The sequence below is a fragment of the Melospiza georgiana genome, chromosome 6 (assembly GCF_028018845.1).
Source record: "Melospiza georgiana isolate bMelGeo1 chromosome 6, bMelGeo1.pri, whole genome shotgun sequence".
Classification (NCBI taxonomy): Eukaryota; Metazoa; Chordata; class Aves; order Passeriformes; family Passerellidae; genus Melospiza; species Melospiza georgiana.
The window spans coordinates 13,029,642-13,049,360 of NC_080435.1; the positions used below are offsets into that span (position 1 = coordinate 13,029,642).

The following is a 19,719-nucleotide window of genomic DNA, read 5'->3' on the forward strand; positions in this document are numbered from 1 at the left end:
TGTAACTTTTGCTGATGCCAAGTGTGCATTATGGGCTGTGGGATGCCCCCAGCAGAAGCTGCTTGCTATTGAAAGGCAGCAGACCCTTGGGAGGTGTTTGGGCTCGGGTTCGTCCACACATCTCTGGTGAAAGTGCACCTTCAGGTTAAATTACCATTTTGGTAATTTGCCAATTTTTAGGGCTTTCTGTCAGGCACAACATGTCAGAGTAGGGAGCTGGATGGGGGATGGTGGGTGAATTGAGGATATGGTGCTGTTGTGGCCACCCCTAAATAAGCTGCTTGGGTGTGAATTAGAGCCCCATACTGGCTGCTTCCTTGCTCCTGGGTACTTGTGGCTACCTTGTGTAAGGGCTGGTGGCTTCCTTAGGCCTGGGGTGTGAGAAGCACTTGCACACCCTCCCTGTGATGGTGGAAGGATGAAGAGCTGCCTCTCTGGGCTGTGACCACTCTGGTAGGACTTGTTTGTCACCTCTTGAGCTTGTTTAACCCCTGTCAGTTCTTTGTGCCAGGATGAAGTAACCCATCTGCTGCTCCAGTTTGGAGCTCTGTGCTGCGAGCGTCCCAGCCGCACCCTGATGGCCCCCGTGCCGAAGGACAGGACCCTGCTGCCTTTGGTAGGTGACCCTCTTGGCTGCCTTGCACCGGGCCAGAGGATGTGTTCCTTCAGGATCCTGGGGCTGGCATCCTCAGGACAGGCTGAAATGGTGGAAGGGCATCCTCAGGTCAAGCTGGATTGATGGAAAGGTCGTGCACCAAGTGGCTGGGGCTTTGCCTGGTGCTCCCAGCTGCAGTAGCAGTGACTGTGGGTGATTGCTAGACTCTGCTGCACAGACTGCTTGTTCAGAGATGTGGATGGTGATCTCTGCCCAGCAAGGGAGCTGGCAGTCTGGCATGTGCCACGGCATCAAACCTTGCCATAGCTGATCCGTGCTCAGCGTTGGACCGGCCAGTGGTCAGCCCTGACAATGGCATTGCCTTCTGTCCTGGGATGGACATGGCATGGAGAGCCCAGCAGAACTGCTCAGTCCCTGTAACAGCTCAGCCAAGGGCAGGTGATGTCGCTCTAAAAGAGGGTCCCAAGGCAGCAGGACACAGTTTGTGGTCTGGAGGGAAACCTGGACCATGTCCCATCCCCTCCAACCTGCTGCAGTTGTTGTCAGGAGGCTTCAGTTATTTATGGATCTTCTCTGTGTTGGTCACCAGAGTAACAGGGAGGCTTCTGCCCCACCAGAGGTTTCAGCAGATGGGCAAGTACCATCTCTCCCCTTTGGTGCAGCAGCTGGCCCCAGTGCTTAGAGCAGGGAGAAGCTTGAGGAAGTATTAAATAGCTGCTGGATGTGTCACTGCAGCAGTTGAAGCAGGGCAGTGAGTCACAGCCAGCCTGCCAGGCCCCAGCACAGAGGGTGGCAGCACAGGCCAGCCCTCCCCTCCCCACCTGCTGCTTACTCATGTGCTGGGTTGGGTTTTTTATTGGGGTGTCTGCACACAGCTGGGATGAGCATCCCCCTGGCACTGGGTGGGAGAGGAGCCAGAGGGTCAGGTTCAAAGAAGAAATAAAACAACTGAGAGTACCCCAGCATTTTCCTGGGCTGCACCCAGAGGGATGCAAAGCTGCTGGTCCCTATGGACACCTTGGTGCTTCACAGATGGCAGGCTCATCACAGCCTGCTCTCAAGTACTAATGCAGTTTATTAACTATGAGTCTTTATGCCCCTACCCTCAGCCCAAACCCTGACACGAAAGGCTGGTCTTCTGGATTCCTTTCACTTTCAATTAGGCTTTCTTGGAAGCCTTCCCTGTGGTGCTCCTCTCCTGCCACCTGGCCCTGTACCCAGCTCCCTGCCAGGGGTGGACACAGTGAGGGAGGTGAGTGAACCTGCAAAAATGGGTGAAGCCTTAGTGCTGGCAGGTTGCCCATCTCAAAACCTTTATGCTGGTCCCAGATATTCCTTCTTAGCAGCTGTGATAGAGATGTTTGGGGTACTTTGGTGTTTGGGTTGCAGTAGGCCTTGCTGTTGGGTGCAAAATGGATGAGTTTTTTCTGAAACAGATTTTGAAAAAAATTGTCATTATTGTGTGTGGCAAAACATATTAGAAAGACTCTTGCAAAATGCTTGCACTCCTTGGCTGGAAGGTGCTGTCTCAGCTTCTGAGAGACCCCATAGGGGACATGGCAGCTGGCCCTACAAATCAGGAGTGGTCTTCACTTTTGTGAGGAGGGTGACTGGGCAATATTCTACTATTTCAGGTCCAGGGGAAGTCACCAGACCCTTGTGAGTCCCAGCAGCCATCAGGATGGCAGTTTCCAGGAGCAAGAGGTGCATCCTCCTGCACGTGCAGAAATACTCCTTCTTCTCCACTTCCTTTAGCCTGACAGTTTCAGGGAGGCTGGGAGACAGCAGTGCCAGCAATTAAAATAAAGCTGCGGGATCTGAGATGTTTAATTAAAAAAAAAAAAAATTCTAGTGTCAGCTTTTGAAATTCTGACTTTCAGTCAGGAAATCTGTTGAAGTCATGGCATGAATCATCCCTACCCTCAGATTTAGGACCCATCACATGGGGAAAGGGAACAGAAAATTAGTCATTTTGTTAATCTGCTTCCAATAAAAATTATTTAGAATAAAATAAGCAGCCTTTGGGAGCAGCAGTCATGTGTCCTGGCACCCACAGGCACCTGCTGGCTTCCCTGGTGCTGTTTTGGGGCAGGGCCTGGCAGCTGCCTGCCCTTCGGGTTCATGATCAAAGCGACCTGCTGGGGCAAATACAAACAGAGGCAGCTGGAAACCTGCCTTCTGCTGAGAAGCTGCTTTTCCCCAGGAAAAGTAATTCTTGCCCAAAAAAAAGCCCATTATTTCTCCTACCTGGTGGTGTATCAAGGGCTCCCACTATTAATGCTGGGGGTTGGCAGAGAACCCCATTAAGAGGGGATTCTATTTGCAGGTGGGGCAATGAGACTCACCCCCAGCTGCTGTGGTTTTGAGTGATGGTAAGGAACTGAGTAGGTTACAGCAAAGGTGATGCTTGGGGCAAGGAGAATGTTTTTACGTTTATTGCCTGATGGGGTTTTATTTGGTTTTTTTAAACTAGATTGAGGCTGTCATGGTGGAGTATTAGGGATGAGATGCTGAGGGCAGCCTGTGATGTCCCTCCCAGGCAGGAACTGAGTGGCTCAGGGAGCATTGTAGGTCCCCTCAGATAAGGATGTACCTTCATCCTCTCTGCTCCCTTGTGAGGCCAGGGATTTGGGGGAAGAGGGGCAGCGAGGCTGGTTTTGAGTGGGAGCTGATCCTCCCCAGAAGGCAGGGCGAGGGCAGGCAGGGAAGGGAGCAGCCCCCAGCCCGCTTCAAGGGGGCAGATAACATCCTGTATCTGGCTGCAAGCTGGAGACAGCTCCCAAACCCCCAGAGGTTACAGCGAACATCCCCTGTGCTTGCAAGGAGCTAAGGAAGCAATAAAATCCATTAGATTTTGGGGTGCTGGAGAACGTGGTGGGGGTCATGCCCTGGCTGCTTTCAGGGGGGTTTCTCCTGCATGAGGAGCAGGGCTGGCTGCTCCCAGGCTGTTGGCAGCGCTGTGCCGCAGGCTGGGCTGTGGTAAATGATTGCCGGGAAGGCCGGCCAGGGCGGGGCCAGAGCTTGGTGCCTGGTTTGAACCCAGACAGGTGCCCGGGACCGTGTGCCCGCAGCCATCCTGCTCCCACGGCGCTCGGCAGCCCCGGATCTTGGCAGCAAGGTGAGACTGTTCGGTGGGACTCAACGAGCTGGGTTACTTTTCTTCTTTATTCTTAAGCTCCTGGCCCCCGTATCCTGGGTTGTGGCACAAGAAGCTGGATTTGAGACTAGCTTGGTGCCTGGGCAGGGAAGGGGGGCGTAGGGAGTGCTCTGTGGGGTGTGTTGCTCTCCAGCTGTGGTGTTAGGGTGCTGCTGAGGAGGCTGGGGTGGTGAACAGCAGTGGTTTCAGGGTGATTTGGGTGGTGCCGCAGTGGCTCCTGGACTTTGCTCCACGCCAGGGGACAGTGGCAGCCTTGAATACACAGGACTGGGGAGTGGTGCCAAAACGCAGGTTCCAATTTATATCGTGCAAATGTTAGTGGTTTGGGGCTTACAGGGAGGTGGGCCGAACCCAGGGTGTCCTTCAGCCCCACAGTTTCCCCGGTGGCTCAGCCAAGGCAAACATGAGCTCAGCGCTGAGGTATTTGTGACGGCTGCTCCGTGCCCGTGTTTTGGAGGTGGGCAGGGAGGTGGCACCAGCAGGACCTGGCACCTGCGCAGAATGTCCCCACCAAGCCGTGTCCTCCTTGGTTTCTCCTTGCCTTTCTCACACCACGATTAAAACTCCTCATCACCGGAGACAGGACCCTTCAAGCCCTCCCTTTGATTACTCAAGTAGGCAACAAAAAATAATGAAAAAGTGGAGTTTAACCAAAGGTCAAGCTTTCTCACAGCCTGGCTGCAAACTTGGGATAGCTGGAGCAGAGGGAGGGGCTGCGACCAGTCGGGTGAAGCTGGGAAAGCAGTCTGTGACCCCCCCTGGATGGAAGGCCTGAAAATTTAGTGTGTGTTACTCCATCCAGGACTTTCAGACAAGACTGAGTGTCAAAACCAGTGTTGTAGCAGGCAAAATAGATACATCTTTGCATGGTGTTTGAAAACTCTGTAAGCTCAAATATTTGAGTTCTTTACAGCTTGTGCTTAATTTTTTTTAATTTATGCCAGTTGCAGTTGTTGAGCTGCTGGGAGAGACAGGAGTTGGGTGTGCCCAGGCTAAGAGGTGTTGTTTTATGGTAGTAGTACCCACTGGATGGGAGGTGAGCTGGGCCCAGTGTTGGTCAGAGCCTGGGCTTTGTCATAGGTGTTTATGCCTGGCTACCCCTCCAAAACCCTACCTTTGGTCATGCCTTTGTTCAGAAAGAGGCTTTATTTTAATTTCTCAATCTCTCTCTGATAAATTGAGATGGATGTAAATATGAAAATATTAAAATGTGCAGTATCTGCTCCTTCCCTCTAGATCATTGTAAAAGTGGGCCACCAGTAGTTCATCTGTCTTTTCCAAAGTTGTTTAGAGAATCCCTTAGTGCCACTCTGTCAAATTTCCAGAGAAATTGCAGTGAAAATCCAGACCCATTAAAAGTCTGTGCTCAAAACAGAAATAACCTGGGCATCTTTTGGGCACCACACAGACACACAAACCTCATCATTTCCCACCACAGGAAGATCTGGACCCACTGTCCCCACATGAAAAAAAAAATTTCTTTGCAGGTGAATATCAGCGTTTAATAACATCAGCAAAAGTGCAATCTGTGCACAGGGTGGCAGCGAACAACTCCTTGGTCTAGGATTCACCCCATGGGATGATGGTTTAATGACACTGCTTTTAAAGCATCTTGTATTCCTTGTTGGTGGCTTGGGATGGAAACCTGGTTTGTTTTCTCCCCACAGGCAGCCTGTTCTGCAATGACCCAGAGCACCTGAGGCCCAGCAGCTGAGGGGATGGAGCTGAAGGTCTGGGTGGATGGGATCCAGAGGGTCGTGTGTGGAGTCTCGGAGCAAACCACCTGCCAAGAAGTGGTCATTGCCCTGGCACGGGCCATTGGTGAGCCATCTCCGTCTGCTGGGGGGTGCCCCATCTGCAGGTTCCTCCTGGAAGAGGAGTCCTTGGGCAGGTGGAGGTCTTGCTCTGTGGTGGTGGGGATGCCAGCAGCGCTGCCTGTGGGGCAGCAGCCTGAGCACAGCCCTGCTGGCCTCTGCTTTCCCGATCTGATGTGCTCACCTCCTCCCGGCAGGTCAGACGGGCCGCTATGTGCTGGTGCAGAAGCTGCGGGAGAAGGAGCGGCAGCTGCTGCCGCTGGAGTGTCCCTTGGAGTCGCTGGCCAAGTGTGGGCAGTATGCCAACGACGTGCAGTTCATCCTGCGGCGGACGGGCCCCAGCATGGCCGAGCGGCCCTCCTCGAGCCCCCTCCTGGGCTCTCCCCAGGCTCCCGAGAGGACGTTCATCCGGGCCAGCTTGCCCATCAAGCCCAGGCTCACCAGCATAGACGGACCCCGTTCCAGGGAGCCCAAAAAGTCCATGACCTTCAGCCTGGGTCCGACAGGCTCCAGCGACCTGTTCGCCGTGAGCCGATGGAGGCACCAAACACGGGATGGGCTAGACTTGGAGGGTGGTGGTGTTGTCCAGCCCTCCAAGGAGGAGCTTTTTAGGAGAGTGTTGCAGCAGCAGGAGCAGCTGCATTCCTTGGAGGCCCATGGAGACACGCTAGAAATGGACCTACGGCTCTGGGAGCGCAGCCAGCTTGCTGGCCAGGAGAATGAGATCCTCTATCTGGAGCAAGTGGTGCGGAGGAATGAGACGGAGCTGGGTGAGGAGGAGTTCTGGCAGAGTGAGCTCCGGCTGGAAAAGGAGTGCGAGCGGGAGCGACAGGAGCGGGTGAGGAGCCTGCGGGCCAGCCTGGAGGAGTACACCCAGAGGATCTATGAGCTGAGTGTCCGGACTGAGGCCCTGCAGGAGGAGATCCAATGGGAGATGGCTGAGAGGGCCAAGAGGGGGAAGGAGATCTCTATGCCCAGCCCCATAGAGCTGGAGGACATGGCCACCAAAATGAAAAGGGACCTGGAGGCCAAGGTCAAGCAAGGCACCCAGCTGGAGAGCAACCTGGCCAGTGTGGAGAAGGCCCTGGAGGAAGCTGAAAAGAACCTACAGGTAGATAAGACTGGGTTGAGCCACCCCCTGGGATGGTAAGATCTTGAGGGGAGGGGGCAGGACCAGCTTTCCAGACACATTAGACCTATGGGTTGAGTAGGGTTGGTTATTCCACCTGCCCAGTGATCTTGGGACTTGGTGCACAGCTCTCAGCAGCAGTGATCACTGACAGAGGGACACTACCACTCTTGCCCCACTGGCGCAGGGTCCCACACACATTGCTCTCTGTGCAAGCTACGTCTGGGCTAATGCTCCTTCTGACTCTTGCACCAGGAGCACAGCATCACCTCACTCCAGCACAGACAATGGTGCTGGAGCAAGTGTGGGGTTGGTGGCATGGGCACAAGGGTCAATGTCATCTTGGATGAAGGAGTCACAAAGGGCTTAGCAGAGGTTCCCGTGGTGCCTGTGCACAAAGTCTTTTGACCATTCAGGGCTTGGACTCATGGTGGGGGGCTGCACGGTGTGGAGATGGCAGCTCTGGGGATGAGCTTTGATGCCCTCCCAGCTCATGGTGGGGGGCTGTGCAGTGTGGAGATGGCAGCTCTGGGAATGAGCTGCGATGCCCCACCAGCTCTCCTGTTGTAGCCTCCCAGCATCAAGGATCAAGGGGCTGCATGACTCCTGCCTTCTACCCACCATGTCCCTTTGGAGCAAAACGGGGAAGCTTCTATCCAGGCTTTCCCCAGGCTGTCCATGCTTTCAGCATCTTTCCTTGAGCATCTTATTTGCATTTGGCAACTCCCAGCACAGCAGGCGCGTTTGATGGCTGCTCGCACCCTCTTGTGGAGATGCAGCAGAGCAGGGCTGTTCCCAAACCAGCGTCATCCTCGTCCCCGTTGCCTGGGCACCTCCCTTCCTGTATGCCCTCAGAGAGGGGCGGCTGAGCCACAGTACCCCTGAGGTTCCCTGTGTGGGCTGGGGTGAGCCCCAGCCGGTGAGCAGCCCCAGAGGATGATTGCCGGCCGGCTGGGGGCATGGGGGAATGTGCGGCTCACCCTGTCCCCCGCTCGGTGTGTGTTTTGCAGGCCCAGACCCAGGAGCTGGAGGAGTTAAATAAGGAGCTGAGGCAGTGTAATTTGCAGCAGTTTATTCAGCAGACGGGGGCCACGGTGACCGTCGTGCAGGCCCGGTCCGAGGAGGACGCCCAGGCGGAGCCGAGCCCGTGCGAGCTGCCAGCCTACCGGAGAAACGGAGGTCAGCACACTGCCGCTGGCTCGGCCGCGGGGGCTGCTCCGCGAGACCCTGCCCGCTCCCTGCCTCCCTCTCCAAGGGGTCAGCCCCAAAGCTGGCCACTTCTCCCCTGGGCACTGAGATTAGGCAGGTGGGGGTTTGTGTGCTGACATGGCAGTCACTCACCACTCCCACGGGGTTTCAGAGATTTTTCACCCCTGGGGCTCTTTCCTCCTCCCCATTGAAGCCTGGGGGCTGCTCACAGACATGCACGGGAGTCGGATCCTGCATTGCTGCTTTTGGGGCCGAGGCGGCTGCAGGGAGCTTTCCTTCACAGCCTTGCTCATGTCACCACAGCGGCTGCAGCAGAAGGCAGGTGGCTGAAGGCCGGCATCAGTCCCCGGGGGCTGTGGGCTGGTGGGGACATCCTCTGGCCACAAATGACCTTTCTGTGTTTGGCGAGGGAAGGGTGGTGCCCAGGGCCTTGTCTGCAGCCTCACAGGCGTGAGAGGAGGCAGCGGGGGGGTTCTTACGGAAAGGAACCTGGTCATTTCTCCTCTGGAGCACCCGGAGCAGGTGACATGGCTGCCCTGTGGCACTGCAGCGGCTGTGCCCAGCGAGCCTGGGAGGCTTGAGCCCTGCCTGAGCTGGATGTTTTTCCCTATCCTGCAGGTTTTTCTCCCACCGCTGGTACAGACTTGCCTCCCCAGGTCAGCACCAAGCAGCTTCTCGGCCATCCCAGGACCCTGCCGGAGCCCCTGGTGTCCAGCCTGAGCCCCGAGGGTGCGTATGTCCCATTGGGGCCCTGGGAGCCTGAGCTGCTCTGCAGAGGATGGCTGGGAAGAGGGGAGAGGCTTTTGCTGCCCAAAATGGGCTGCAGAGAGCAAGCGTGTGCTGGTGGTGGGAGGCCAGAGCTATTTATAGATGCCATTAGGAAGCGCAAAGCTCACACTCCAGCAGTCTCTGCTGTGCTGCCAGGGGCTCACACACTGGCAGCCTGGCTCTCTGCCCTGCCAGGAGCTGTGGAGGATGGTTCTCATCCCTCTCCTGCCCCTCTGTACCCCCAGGGTTAAGGCCTTGCTCAGTTAGGATGAGGACTTGCCTCCTGGCTTTTACAGGAGCTACTTTTGTTCCATATTATTGACTAGTTCATCCCAAAACCCTTCCTACCTCCTGTGACTCTTTTGTCACCTTGCACCTGTTTTGTGGGTGCAGCAAAAGAGAGCTGTAGTAGGGACACCTACCTGCTGCGTGATGCTGCGTCCACCCTGGCATCCTCCTCCCACCCATGCCACCTCTGCCCCAGCAAAAGCCTCTTGCCATCCTCCACACAGCCCAATACGTCCACCCCGATCCATCAGGACGCTGCAGCAACCGCACTCCCATCTCCCAGTCCAGGCTTTGTGCTCACATACATTCTGTTTTCCACTCTCCTTTTTGCAAGTGCTCACCCACCATGGTGGGATTGCTCAGGTGGTTTTTTTTTCTCTTATCTTGCAGTTGTATCAACCAGGCAGAGCATCTGGAGGTAGAAGGTCCCAGGCAGTGGAGGATCAATTGCCTTCAAAGTGTAACTGTATAAATAAACCATATTATATATATATATATATATATTTTATATTTTTTTTACTGCTTTATATTGTGAATGGATGTGGATGGCCAGACAGAATATTTTTACAGACTGTAAAGTAAAACTAGAGACTGATCTCAAAAAGCAACCCTCTTCCCCTGAGGATGAAAGCGACTCCCTTCTATTTTTTTTTAAGTAGTTTCTATATTGAACAGAAAACAGCAGTGCACCCATTCTGCATAGCCTCCTCAAAAGATCCATCGTGCATTTGGAAAAGTCATTGTTTGTTTGACTAGAGGAGCAAAGCTGCAGTGGAGACCCACGAGGAGGCTCATCTGGATGGAGCAAGTTAACAGATTTCACAGCAACTCATCACTGCAAGTGGGGCCATGACAAACAGCCTCTTCACTGGCGGCAGGGGAGGCCCAAAAACAGTTTTAAGACAAATTTCTTTTTGTCTTTTTTTTATGTATATTATAAGAAACCTGTAGGAAAACCACTTTCTATGGTGCCACAGACCACGCTTCAAGGAAGCACACAGCAGGAGTTGTTTTTCTTAAATTCATTTAATCTTTCAACTTCTTTTTAAAGTAAAAAATTGCAGAATGAGCCCTTCCCCGGTGGTGGTGTGAGTGAGGAGCAGGACCAAAATACTATTGGTGACATTTCCCTGATAATTTTTTTTTTAACTTGATGGCCAGTAGCTACCATTCTGTTCATCTGTCGTGGTGAGGCACCTTGTTTGGTATTTTAATTGCAAAACCAAAGCGGTTTGGGGAGGGGATGAGTTTGTCTGGGAGATCCCTGAGCCTGTTTTCAGTGTGTCGTATGCGGAAAATGTGGCTTGGGCACAGCGTTCCCGGTGAAACCCCGCTTCCCTGTGCGAATGTAAATCCCATGTGCCGCAGATCCAGTTTTCAATAAATCTTTGGGAAAGGATTTGAGCAAAGCGAGTGTGTGAGTGTGCTCTTGTGGCCAGGGTGAGCCGTCCCTGCCGGACGCGTCCCCGTCCCAGTGGTTTGCACATCCCGCAGCTGCCTCTTCCATTCCGAGCCATCTCTTTCTATTTGCCGAATTAAAGCTGTGAGTATTTTATAACTGACTGACTCTTATGCACACAGTGCTCTTTTCTTCTCTTTTTTTCCCCTTTTTTTTTTCTCTTTTTTTTTTAAATCGTGAAGTGCTTTACAGCCAGGGGATGCAGCTTGTCTCCGGTGAGCTGCGGCCATCTCTGGGATGAAACATGGCAACATTTTAATAATGCACAGCAGCAGCAGCAGCAGCTCAGAGCATTTTAGGACAGGAGGCAAAGGGGGTGGTGCTCAGCTGCAGACAGGAGCGGGTAAGGGGAAATTTCCCATTTGCCTCCAAGCCTCTTTGCAGCTGGATAACAGCAGCCAGGAATGCCAGCTCTTGCTGTCCATCACCATCTCCCCTGAGCTTCTGCGGGGCTCTTGTGCCTGGGGACATCTTCCCCTCTCAAAGCTGATTTTCAAGGTGTCACCACAGTCCAGCAGGCTGATCAAGTAATATTAAAGGATTAAAGTTTGCATTTTGGGAGATCCACTGGTACTGCTGTGTCTTAGGTTATGACTGGAGAGCTGTCACAGCAGGCAGATGCAATTTCAAAGTTGCCTTTTTTGAATTGGGGCTTTTGGGGCTTTTTGGGTGGGTTGTTTTTCAAGCTCCTCCTCACCCTCCTTAAATAATGTATCTCAAGGAAAATTAGTTAAAAATATGTTCATTACATGCAGCTGTTTCTCCCCTGCTTGTTTGCTTTTTGAGCTTTGTGTGCTTTTTTTTTTTTTTGAACTCTTGTTTTTTAAAGATTCTGCCTTGCTAAGGAGTGGGTGATGGACAGTGTAAAAAGACCATTTCAGTGCTGCTTGGGGAGGGGAGGGAAAAGCAGATTAGAAAACCCACTTTCCCTGTACATGGTTGGATTTCACTGTGTCATGGGATATCCTTTGTGTATCCCAGAAAACTGACCTCTGCAGGTTTAAAACTGGATCTTTCATTTTTTGGGTTACGTTTGTAGCCTTGCCTTCTGCAAAATAAACAAGAATAAAGAGAAAAGGGTCATCACCTATGGTACTTCCAAATGGGGGCAGGAAATTAATTTGAATGTCTGGGGGATTTTTTTCCCCTCTGTTATGATTATATATTATTTATCAGTTTTGTAGGTTCAGTCATGATTCAGTCAATCATAACAGGCCAAACCAGCACCAGTCTTTCCTAGAGGGAGGTGTGGGAAGGTGTGGAAAATAAGGATTTAAAATATATATCACAGCAGATTTGGCCCTTCAGCTGATGCCCCTTGGCTGGCATGCAGGAGTTGGAACTGTTGCATGGGTGGGAGACAGAGTAAATCAACTGTGTCCCCCCACTGATAACCGGGCATGGGGCTAGCGAGAGGGCCGTGACCAGGGGCTAACTCTCAAGATTGTGGCTCTTTGCAGATTTTCATTTTGTGTCCCACCCAGCATCACCCAGCTGCTGCCTAGGCCAGCAGTGTTTTACAAGGCAATAAATGACTTTGATTAGCACCTCAGTCCCTGCTGTGGTGCACGTGGGGCAGAGGTGGGTGGCAATAAACTCCAGTGTTACCTCGGGAGCTCCCAGCCCAGGCTGACCTATATTGCTGGGCTCGGGGGGCCTGCGCGGGTCCCGCCTGTTATTTAACGCAGCGAGGCTCGATCCCCGCTGCCCCGCCCTCCCGCTTTTAGCTGCTCTAAAGCCTGTGTCAATAATACATTTCTGCCATTGAATATTTTATTGATGGTTTGACTTTTTTGCTGCTCGCGATTCCCATTTCAAGGCTGCGTGATTGTTCCTAATTAAAATTTTATGCCCTGGGACAAGCCTTCTTGCTACAGTGGAGATGATGCTGTCCTTTTCTAGGCCACTACAGAGTGGTAGGAAGAAATTACCATTACCCATTGTTATGAGATTAAAACAAAGCAAATAAATTATTGCTTTTTCCCTTAAAAAACAAGCCAGCAGCCCAGCGTACGGCGCGTACTGGAGAGGGAACAACTGGCTCGCGGGCAAGGCAGGGATCCAAGCGTGCAGGGTGGCTCGAGGATGCTGTGCCTGGCTGCGCAGGGACCCGTGTCCCCATGTCCCTCAGGCGCCATGGACAGCTTCTTCCTTCCCTGGAGTGGGCAGGAATGGACTTCAGAGCTTCTCTCTCCTCAGATGCTTCTCCTGGCTAGCTCCAGTGCCATCCGAAAATCACAAAGTGAAGGGTTTACCTGTTTTTTGCTGGTGAGCAGTCCCGCATTTTTGTTGGCTTTTTTTTTTAATAAATCTGCAAGTTCTGCCAGCACAAGGCACCATTCAGAAGAGTATTTCAGCCACCTCCAGCCTCCCTGGCACCCTTTTCCTGGCTGCACTACCTGATTTTTTTTTTTTTAGGGTTTGTTTTTTTTTTTTAATATTGTGTAAGAAAAATGGCCCCCAGCTCCTCACCCCTCTATCCTGAACGGTCAGCTCCTCACCACCCTCATCAGATGGTGGTCTGGGTGCCAGCACTGCCCCAGGCGAGTACAGTTTCTTCAGGGCAACACTGCTGCAGACACTTGAACCATCCCCAAGTTGCAATCACATATTTGTACAAGTTCCTGAGTGTTTGGGTTTGGATAATTTTTTTTCCCCCTCAATTTCATCTAGAGTGCTAGAAGCATTTGTGCTGCCTCCCAGCCCCTGGATTTGGCAAGCAGCTTTTAAAGCACACACTTCAGCACCAGTTACATAAGAAAAGGTGTGAATGTCTGGAGGAGAAAATGCCTGATGGTTTTGCTCCCCGAGTGGTGTACAGATGCTCTGCTGCTTGCTCCTGGCTGCACAGCTTCTCCCAGCATAGCTCACTGCAGATGAGGAAGAGCTGTTTGAACCAGCGTGTGTGTCCATGCAGGGAGCATTGTCTGCTCTCCTATGATGATTTTTCTTTCTCCATCTCAGAGTGCAGACTGACTGCATTCTACCTTGCCCTGGAAAAAAAAAAAAAAAAAAGCACCATAAAGCACTAGAGGAGGCTGGGAAATTTTCTTGTTTATGGATGAGCAAGTTTCTCTCCCAATGGAACCTCCTGCCAGCAGAAATCTTTTTTTTTTTTTTTAGGATGTATTATATAAGTCCCTGCTTGCATTTAACTAACTGACTTCCTCTTAAACAATTCATGTACTCCTTCTATTCCTCATAGAGCAGCTTGCTCCTGCGGTGAGGCTCACCTGACACTGGGACATGTTATGGACAGAACACAACAGGCGCTTCCTCATGTGATGCTTGAAGGGTAAGGCCTGTTCCGTTCCCTCCATGAAGAGCTGAAACAAGAACAAAATCTTTGAAGAGCACAAAGAGTCCCTTCAGCTCAACAGGCCTGAAATTCAGCATCATCCCCTCCTGTAAGGCACTCCCCTGCCTCTCACCAAAAATCTCACAGTTCGGAGTGAAAGCACACAACTACTCTTCTAACCAAGCTAAGTACTATCTTACAAATCTGTTTCTTAGCTACTGAAAAACATGACTTCAAGGGGCATCACAGCCCTGGTGTATTTTCTCACTGCTCAGGAGCACCCTGCAGCTAGGCCAGGACAGAAGGGCTGATGCTGGGCTTCCTGCTTGGGGGACAACCATGTCACACCCTTCTGCTCTCCTTTTCAAGCCACCTTCACTGGCCACAGAGGCAAAATAAGAGATGGGAGGAACCAGGCATGCAGTGCAATCAGACACATCACTGAGAAGGCACAGCTTTCCTCTTCACCTGGTCTGATGCCCTGGATTACAGTAATCAGCACTCAAACACTGGTTTTGCACATTTATTGAAGACTTCAGGTGACAGCACAGCAGGTTAGTTTTGAATCATGCCAGAAGAATGTTAAAAACAGGAATTGAGTTGGATGCTCCCCCCATTTACTGGAGACACACACAAAAAAAGCAAAACCAAACAAACTTCACTTCAACCCCTTCCTTTTGCTTACTGGAGATGAACAGGATGGTTCCATTGGTGGCAGGAAGTCGGAAGCATTCATACCATAGTGCTGCTCACGGGAAGTGGGACAGGCCTTGCCAGGTGACCTGCAGAGCTGCTCCTGCCAGCGGCATCTCCCGGGGTTAGCTCATCAGCCAGCACAGTCCCAAACGCAGGGCTGTTCATTCAAAGAGAAACAAAGCACCTTTATTTTCAGACACAGGTTTGTTACGTGCATGGTCACCTATAAAATGGGGTGGCAGGGGGACCGTGGCCTTCAGTTTCAGCTCTCAGCCACACTTGTACACAGATGGATTTTGCACCAGGTTTCCCTCCCTCCCTTTCTCTGTGTGGCTACACTGTGCTCCTGCCTGCTTGGGACCAGCAGTGGGAAGATGCTGTAGATGCAGCTAGGAAAGAAAAAAAGCAATCTGGGGCTGAGACAGCTGCAAACTTGTCTGCCCAACCCAACCCTGTCCCCCATTAAAAAGAAAAAAATAAAAAGGCCCATTCGGCTTCTGAACAAACATGAAAGCATCTCGGGTAAATTCAGTTGGTTTTCCCATCTTCCCAAGCTGTTTGAGCACTACGGAAACACAGAGCACAGAGGAAGCTGAGTTTCCTTGTGAAGAGCAGATGTTCCTCTGGGACAGAGACAGAAATGATAAGAGCATGAAGGAGAGATAGGGACAGGCAAAACTTCTCAGAGAGACACTTTACCAACAGAGGACCTTGCTCTGCCTTTTGTGCAATTAACTACTTATTGACCAGAGCACTACCAATTCCTTCAGATCAAGCCTTTACAACAGCCCAGGGCTACATGAGAGCAGCCCCAGGAGTAGGGGGAATACCTGAGCCCTTCCAGGGAACCAGCAGCTGCGGTGAATACCAGCTGGATATTAGGAACTTCAGCTGACAATGAAGCTGTGCTGCTCTTCAGAAAATACACATTTCAACTACCCAGCTTCTTCAGCAGCCGAAAAATCACAAGAGGTAACTTTGTAGGAGAAGCCATCTGCTTCGTCACTTCCTCAGTTTTTAGTGACAGCCACCGTGGGTGGCTGGAAAAGTCCCTGCCTGGCTTGCCTTCCTGCTCCTCGGGGCCATGAAGTCAGAGTCCCCTGCGTGACATCACAGCACACTGGGCACGGCAGCTCTGCAAATGCCCAGTCAGGGCCGGGCCGCCAATAGAGCCCTGGCACAAGATGAAGAAAACAGCGAGCAAAGGTGAGGGGTGGGATGGAAAAAAAAACAGCAACAAAAAAGGAAAGTGAGGCTCGTTTCTGCTTTTCCTTTAACAGACTAGAGAGTCTCTGTTTAAATGTGACTCATCCAGGGCAATACTAGGCAGAGTTTCTTCTATTAACACACCCTTGGCAATAGCAGTTCAGTTAGTCACTGACCGGCTCTCAAGACGTCACCGGCCGGGATGATGCGTCTCTAACTTGGTACGGAGTCCGCTAGCACTTATTTACTTTGGAGAAGAGTGAGAGAACAGAGAGAGGCACGCCATCCCTCCTGAGCAACTTTACCACCAACTACTCGCACCCACATGCCGACGCGGCCCGTTCCCTCCACCTCCCGCGGGCACACCGAGCCCCGGGGCAGGAGCGCTCCATCTTTCCGCGCTCCCCTGAGCGAGCGCGGCCGATCCTGGCCGATCATCGAGGGTCCGCAGAGCCGAGCACGGGCAACCGCTGGAGGCAGGACAGTGGTGACCGATGGGGAGCCGATTCCCTGGCACGCCGGAGCCCCTCACCTGGCTGGCCGAGAGCGCAGGAGGGCGTCGAGGCTTCGAGGCGCGGGTCCGGGGAGGCGAGGCGGCCGCACAGTGATGTCCGAGGAGCAGGTTAGCCGCTGTCACACGCACAGTGGAGTCGCCGAGAGCACAATGTGCGTTAGTCAGTGGCTCACCTGCTCCTGGAGGGTGACGGGGGGGCGGCGGGGCCCGCCTGCAGCATAGGCGACACCGGGCAGCGCGAAGGATGGGGCGCGGGAGGGGGGAGCCGCGCCGTGCCCAGGCTCCGCGGCGCGTGGAGCTGCAGCTCCGCGCTCCCACCCCCGGGACAGGCTGGCCCGTACGGCCCCGGGGCCGGCGTTGGCCCGCAGCTCCGGAACGGGGGATCCCTCCCGGCGCGGCCGCCGCTCACCTGCGCTCCCGCCGCCGCCGCCGCCGCCGCCGCCAACTTCTCGCTCTGCCCCGGCCCGGCCCACGCCGCGCGCCGCGGCCCCTCGCTCCGCCCCCCGCGCCGCTCCAGCCAATAGCGACGCCGCGCGCCCGCCCGCCGGCCCCGCCCCCGCGCCGCTCCAGCCAATGGCGACTCCGCCACCGCCCGCCGACGGCCGCGGCGGGGCGGGGCCGGGCGGGCAGGCGGCCCCGCCGCCCCCCCGGCGGTGACAGCGGCGGGCGCGGCGCGTTCGCTTCTGCACGTCGCTGCTGCTGCGGGGAGGAACCATTTGTACCTGTTGAGCCGCCGCCCGCCTCCCGCTCACCCCGCCCCGCCGACCCCCGCCCTCCCCGCCCTCGCCGCCCCGCTCGGGCCGGCGACCGCCGGCGGCGCCCCCCTGCCCTGCCGCCGCCGCCCGCGAGGAGCCCCTTGCCCACTGGACCCCCATGGCCCCGGCACTCGTCTCTCCCTTTCCCCTCCGTCCCCTTTCCGCCCCCGCCGCAGCCCGGCCCATGGTACGGCCCGCCGGGGCCGTGCCATCAGGGCAGTGTCGGGGCGCACGTAGGCGGTGCGGGAGGGACGGGGCCAGGGGGCGGGGGAGAGTCGGGGTGTCCCCGGCCGCCCCCGCCGCTGCCGCCTCTCCTGTCGCTGCATCAAATGTCACCGTGTCACATTAATTTTTTGTATGTTTTCCCCCCTCCGTTGGGTTGGGCGTGCGGCGAACCCGAGTGCCCCTCGCAGTGGCAGGGGGCGGAGGTGGTCCCTCGGCCCCGGCAGTCTGCTTCCAGCAACTTCCCCAAAAAAAGGGACGAGCAGTTGGAGATTTTCTGTACATCCTCAGTAGAACAGCGCTCACCGTCTCATGGGGTGAGCTCACTCCCGCCCATCACCCTACAAGCCGCAGCCAAGCAAACAGCTGGAATGCTGAAAATTTTAGTGCACCTCAAGGAGGATTTGCCAAGGACCAGAGACAGAGCTATATGGATGGGCGCAGCGCTGTCCCGTAGTGGGAAAAGCCTTGTTTGGAGACTCAGAGAGCCAGGCGTCGAGTCTGCAGGCTGGCTCCCATCCGCCCGAAGTCACACACACGCCCTCCTCGAAGAGATCGGAAACCAGAGCGCGTCTGGGGAGCGGGCACGTTTGTTGTGATCCCCCCGGTTCATTCAGACTGCTGTTGGGCAAGAAAAACCACTGCGGGTGCGGATGTGGCCGTTGACAAACAGCAGCCACACGGCTCATCCCTGGTGAACTGATAATGCATGCTGTCCGGCAAAAGGCACGAGCTCTGCATCCCTTCTCGAAACTCCCTCGGCATCAGCTGTCCCGGCTCCGACGGGTGTTTTGCCATCTGGAGCAAGATTTGGAAGCAAAACCCAGCGCGGGCTCGCTGATAGCCGGTGGCAATTCCACATCGAAAGGATTTCCTTACATGTTTTGCTGGAGCGCTTTAACACTCATCCGTGGCTCTGCTCTCCCATTGCCGGTGTGGAGGGGGGATGGGGGGACAGCCCCTCTTCTGCGTGACAGCCCGCACAATGACAGGCTGTCTCTGTTGTCATTTGGTGTGCATGCTGTGTGTGGGGTTTTTGTTTTCCCCCAGCAGCCGTAGGGGAAAAGTCACGTATTTTACATCTTTCCCAGCACAGGGCTGGTGCCTGGATTGGAGAGAAATTGTCTGCTGAGCACACCGACCCCTCCACCCTCCGGGCGTGAGCCAACACAAAAGAAGGCACAGCCATGGAAAATACTCTTTTTTATAAAATAGGTATTTTTGTGGGAAGTAACATGGCTGGGTACTGCCCTGACACCTCCCTACCAGCACTGCTGCTTCTGCCAGGGTACAGGACACACGTGCTGTTGGTTCCTGCGCTCCACTAAGTCACTCTTCTTCCAGGCAGTACTATACATTCCAGATTTTACTTTAAAAAAAGAAATCCTTCTCGTGACTGTAAGCACACAGGGACTGAGTGTGTTTCGAAGCAGTGCTTGCACAGCTGGCTGCCAAGCTCTGGATGTTGCTCGGACCTGCCTGACCGCTGTGTTAAACCATCCAGCATGGAGCAGGGCCGGCGCGGAGCCAGCCGAGCGCAGGCAGCGGGCAGAGCATGGATGCGCTGCTGCGGCGGGCCAAGGGTGCACCGAGCCCTCGCTCCGGAGGTGCCATCGTCCGAGTCCTTAAAGGAACGGCGAGACTGCCCGGCTCACAGGATGGTCACTACTGCCCTGGCAAGGCCCTGGGCCCAGGGACTTCGCTACAGCGCTGCTGGCTTTGCCCTCAGCCCCCGCTCCCCCTCCAGCTCCAAACAAGTTCGTGGCTCAGCCCTTAATCTCTGGGATGAAATGTCCTGCTGACACGGCCGGTGCTGTCCCGGGGAGAGCTCCCGCTTATCCCAGCCCTGCAGCTCTTCCCTTTGTTCCCATCTGGCTTCCAGTCCCCGCGGCGGTGCCAGAGCCACGATGTGTGTGCAGTGACAGGGAAGTGCATTCGGGGATGGCGGGAGAGCGTCACGGGCTGCCCTCCGTGCCCGCCCGGTGCGGTGCCAGGACCGCTGTGCTGCGCCCATGGACTCGGGGAGGAATCCCAATGGGGGAACATGCCCCCAGTCTTATCCCTGGAGGCTGGCAAGCCCCGCATGAACTAAGGTGCAAATCAGAAGCTGTGTCTCTGCAGCGCAGATCTTGCCTTTTCCAACACGAGGCAGTGCGTGTCACCGGCTGGGGCATCACCCGGGGTTTCGCCCCGGTCCCTCCCGCTTCGCCCCTCTTTCAGGCCTCGAGCAGGCAGGCAGCAGCAAGGCTGGGGCACGTTTTGTCCCGCTCTGTGTTCTCTGGAAAAGGACCTTGTTTTCTCCTCGGTACCCGTCTGATTCCTGACAATGCCCCAAGTGTCTGCGAGGACACGCACGTTACTCTGGGTCACGTCCGCCCGCAAGCAGAGCCTGGGCTGCGCTCCCCTTGCCGGCGGACAGCCGAGGACAGCCCGGGCAGAGCCCCACGGCCGATGGAACAGCGCGAAACCAGCCCTTCCTCCTCTACGTGCGTGCGCTCACCCAGCGCCACGGGAACATTTGGGTCGGGCCCAGGCGAGAGCAGTTAGAGGGGAAAAAAACCGCAGCGGCCTGCGAGAGACATTCAGCA

General features: G+C 54.6%; 1 protein-coding gene across 2 annotated transcripts in view; it reads left to right on the forward strand.

The window, feature by feature from the left end:
• RASSF7 (Ras association domain family member 7) overlaps positions 1-10,576 on the forward strand; it is a 34,094-nt gene extending 23,518 nt beyond the window's left edge. For both annotated transcript variants that reach the window (XM_058026611.1, XM_058026612.1), the window contains exons 2-6: positions 5,441-5,594; positions 5,785-6,698; positions 7,727-7,895; positions 8,544-8,654; positions 9,372-10,576. In XM_058026611.1, coding sequence (XP_057882594.1) covers positions 5,492-5,594; positions 5,785-6,698; positions 7,727-7,895; positions 8,544-8,654; positions 9,372-9,403 — 1,329 coding nt within the window. In that variant the 5' untranslated portion in view covers positions 5,441-5,491 and the 3' untranslated portion in view covers positions 9,404-10,576. The remainder of the gene's footprint in view (positions 1-5,440; positions 5,595-5,784; positions 6,699-7,726; positions 7,896-8,543; positions 8,655-9,371) is intronic.
• Positions 10,577-19,719: the final 9,143 nt, after the last annotated feature.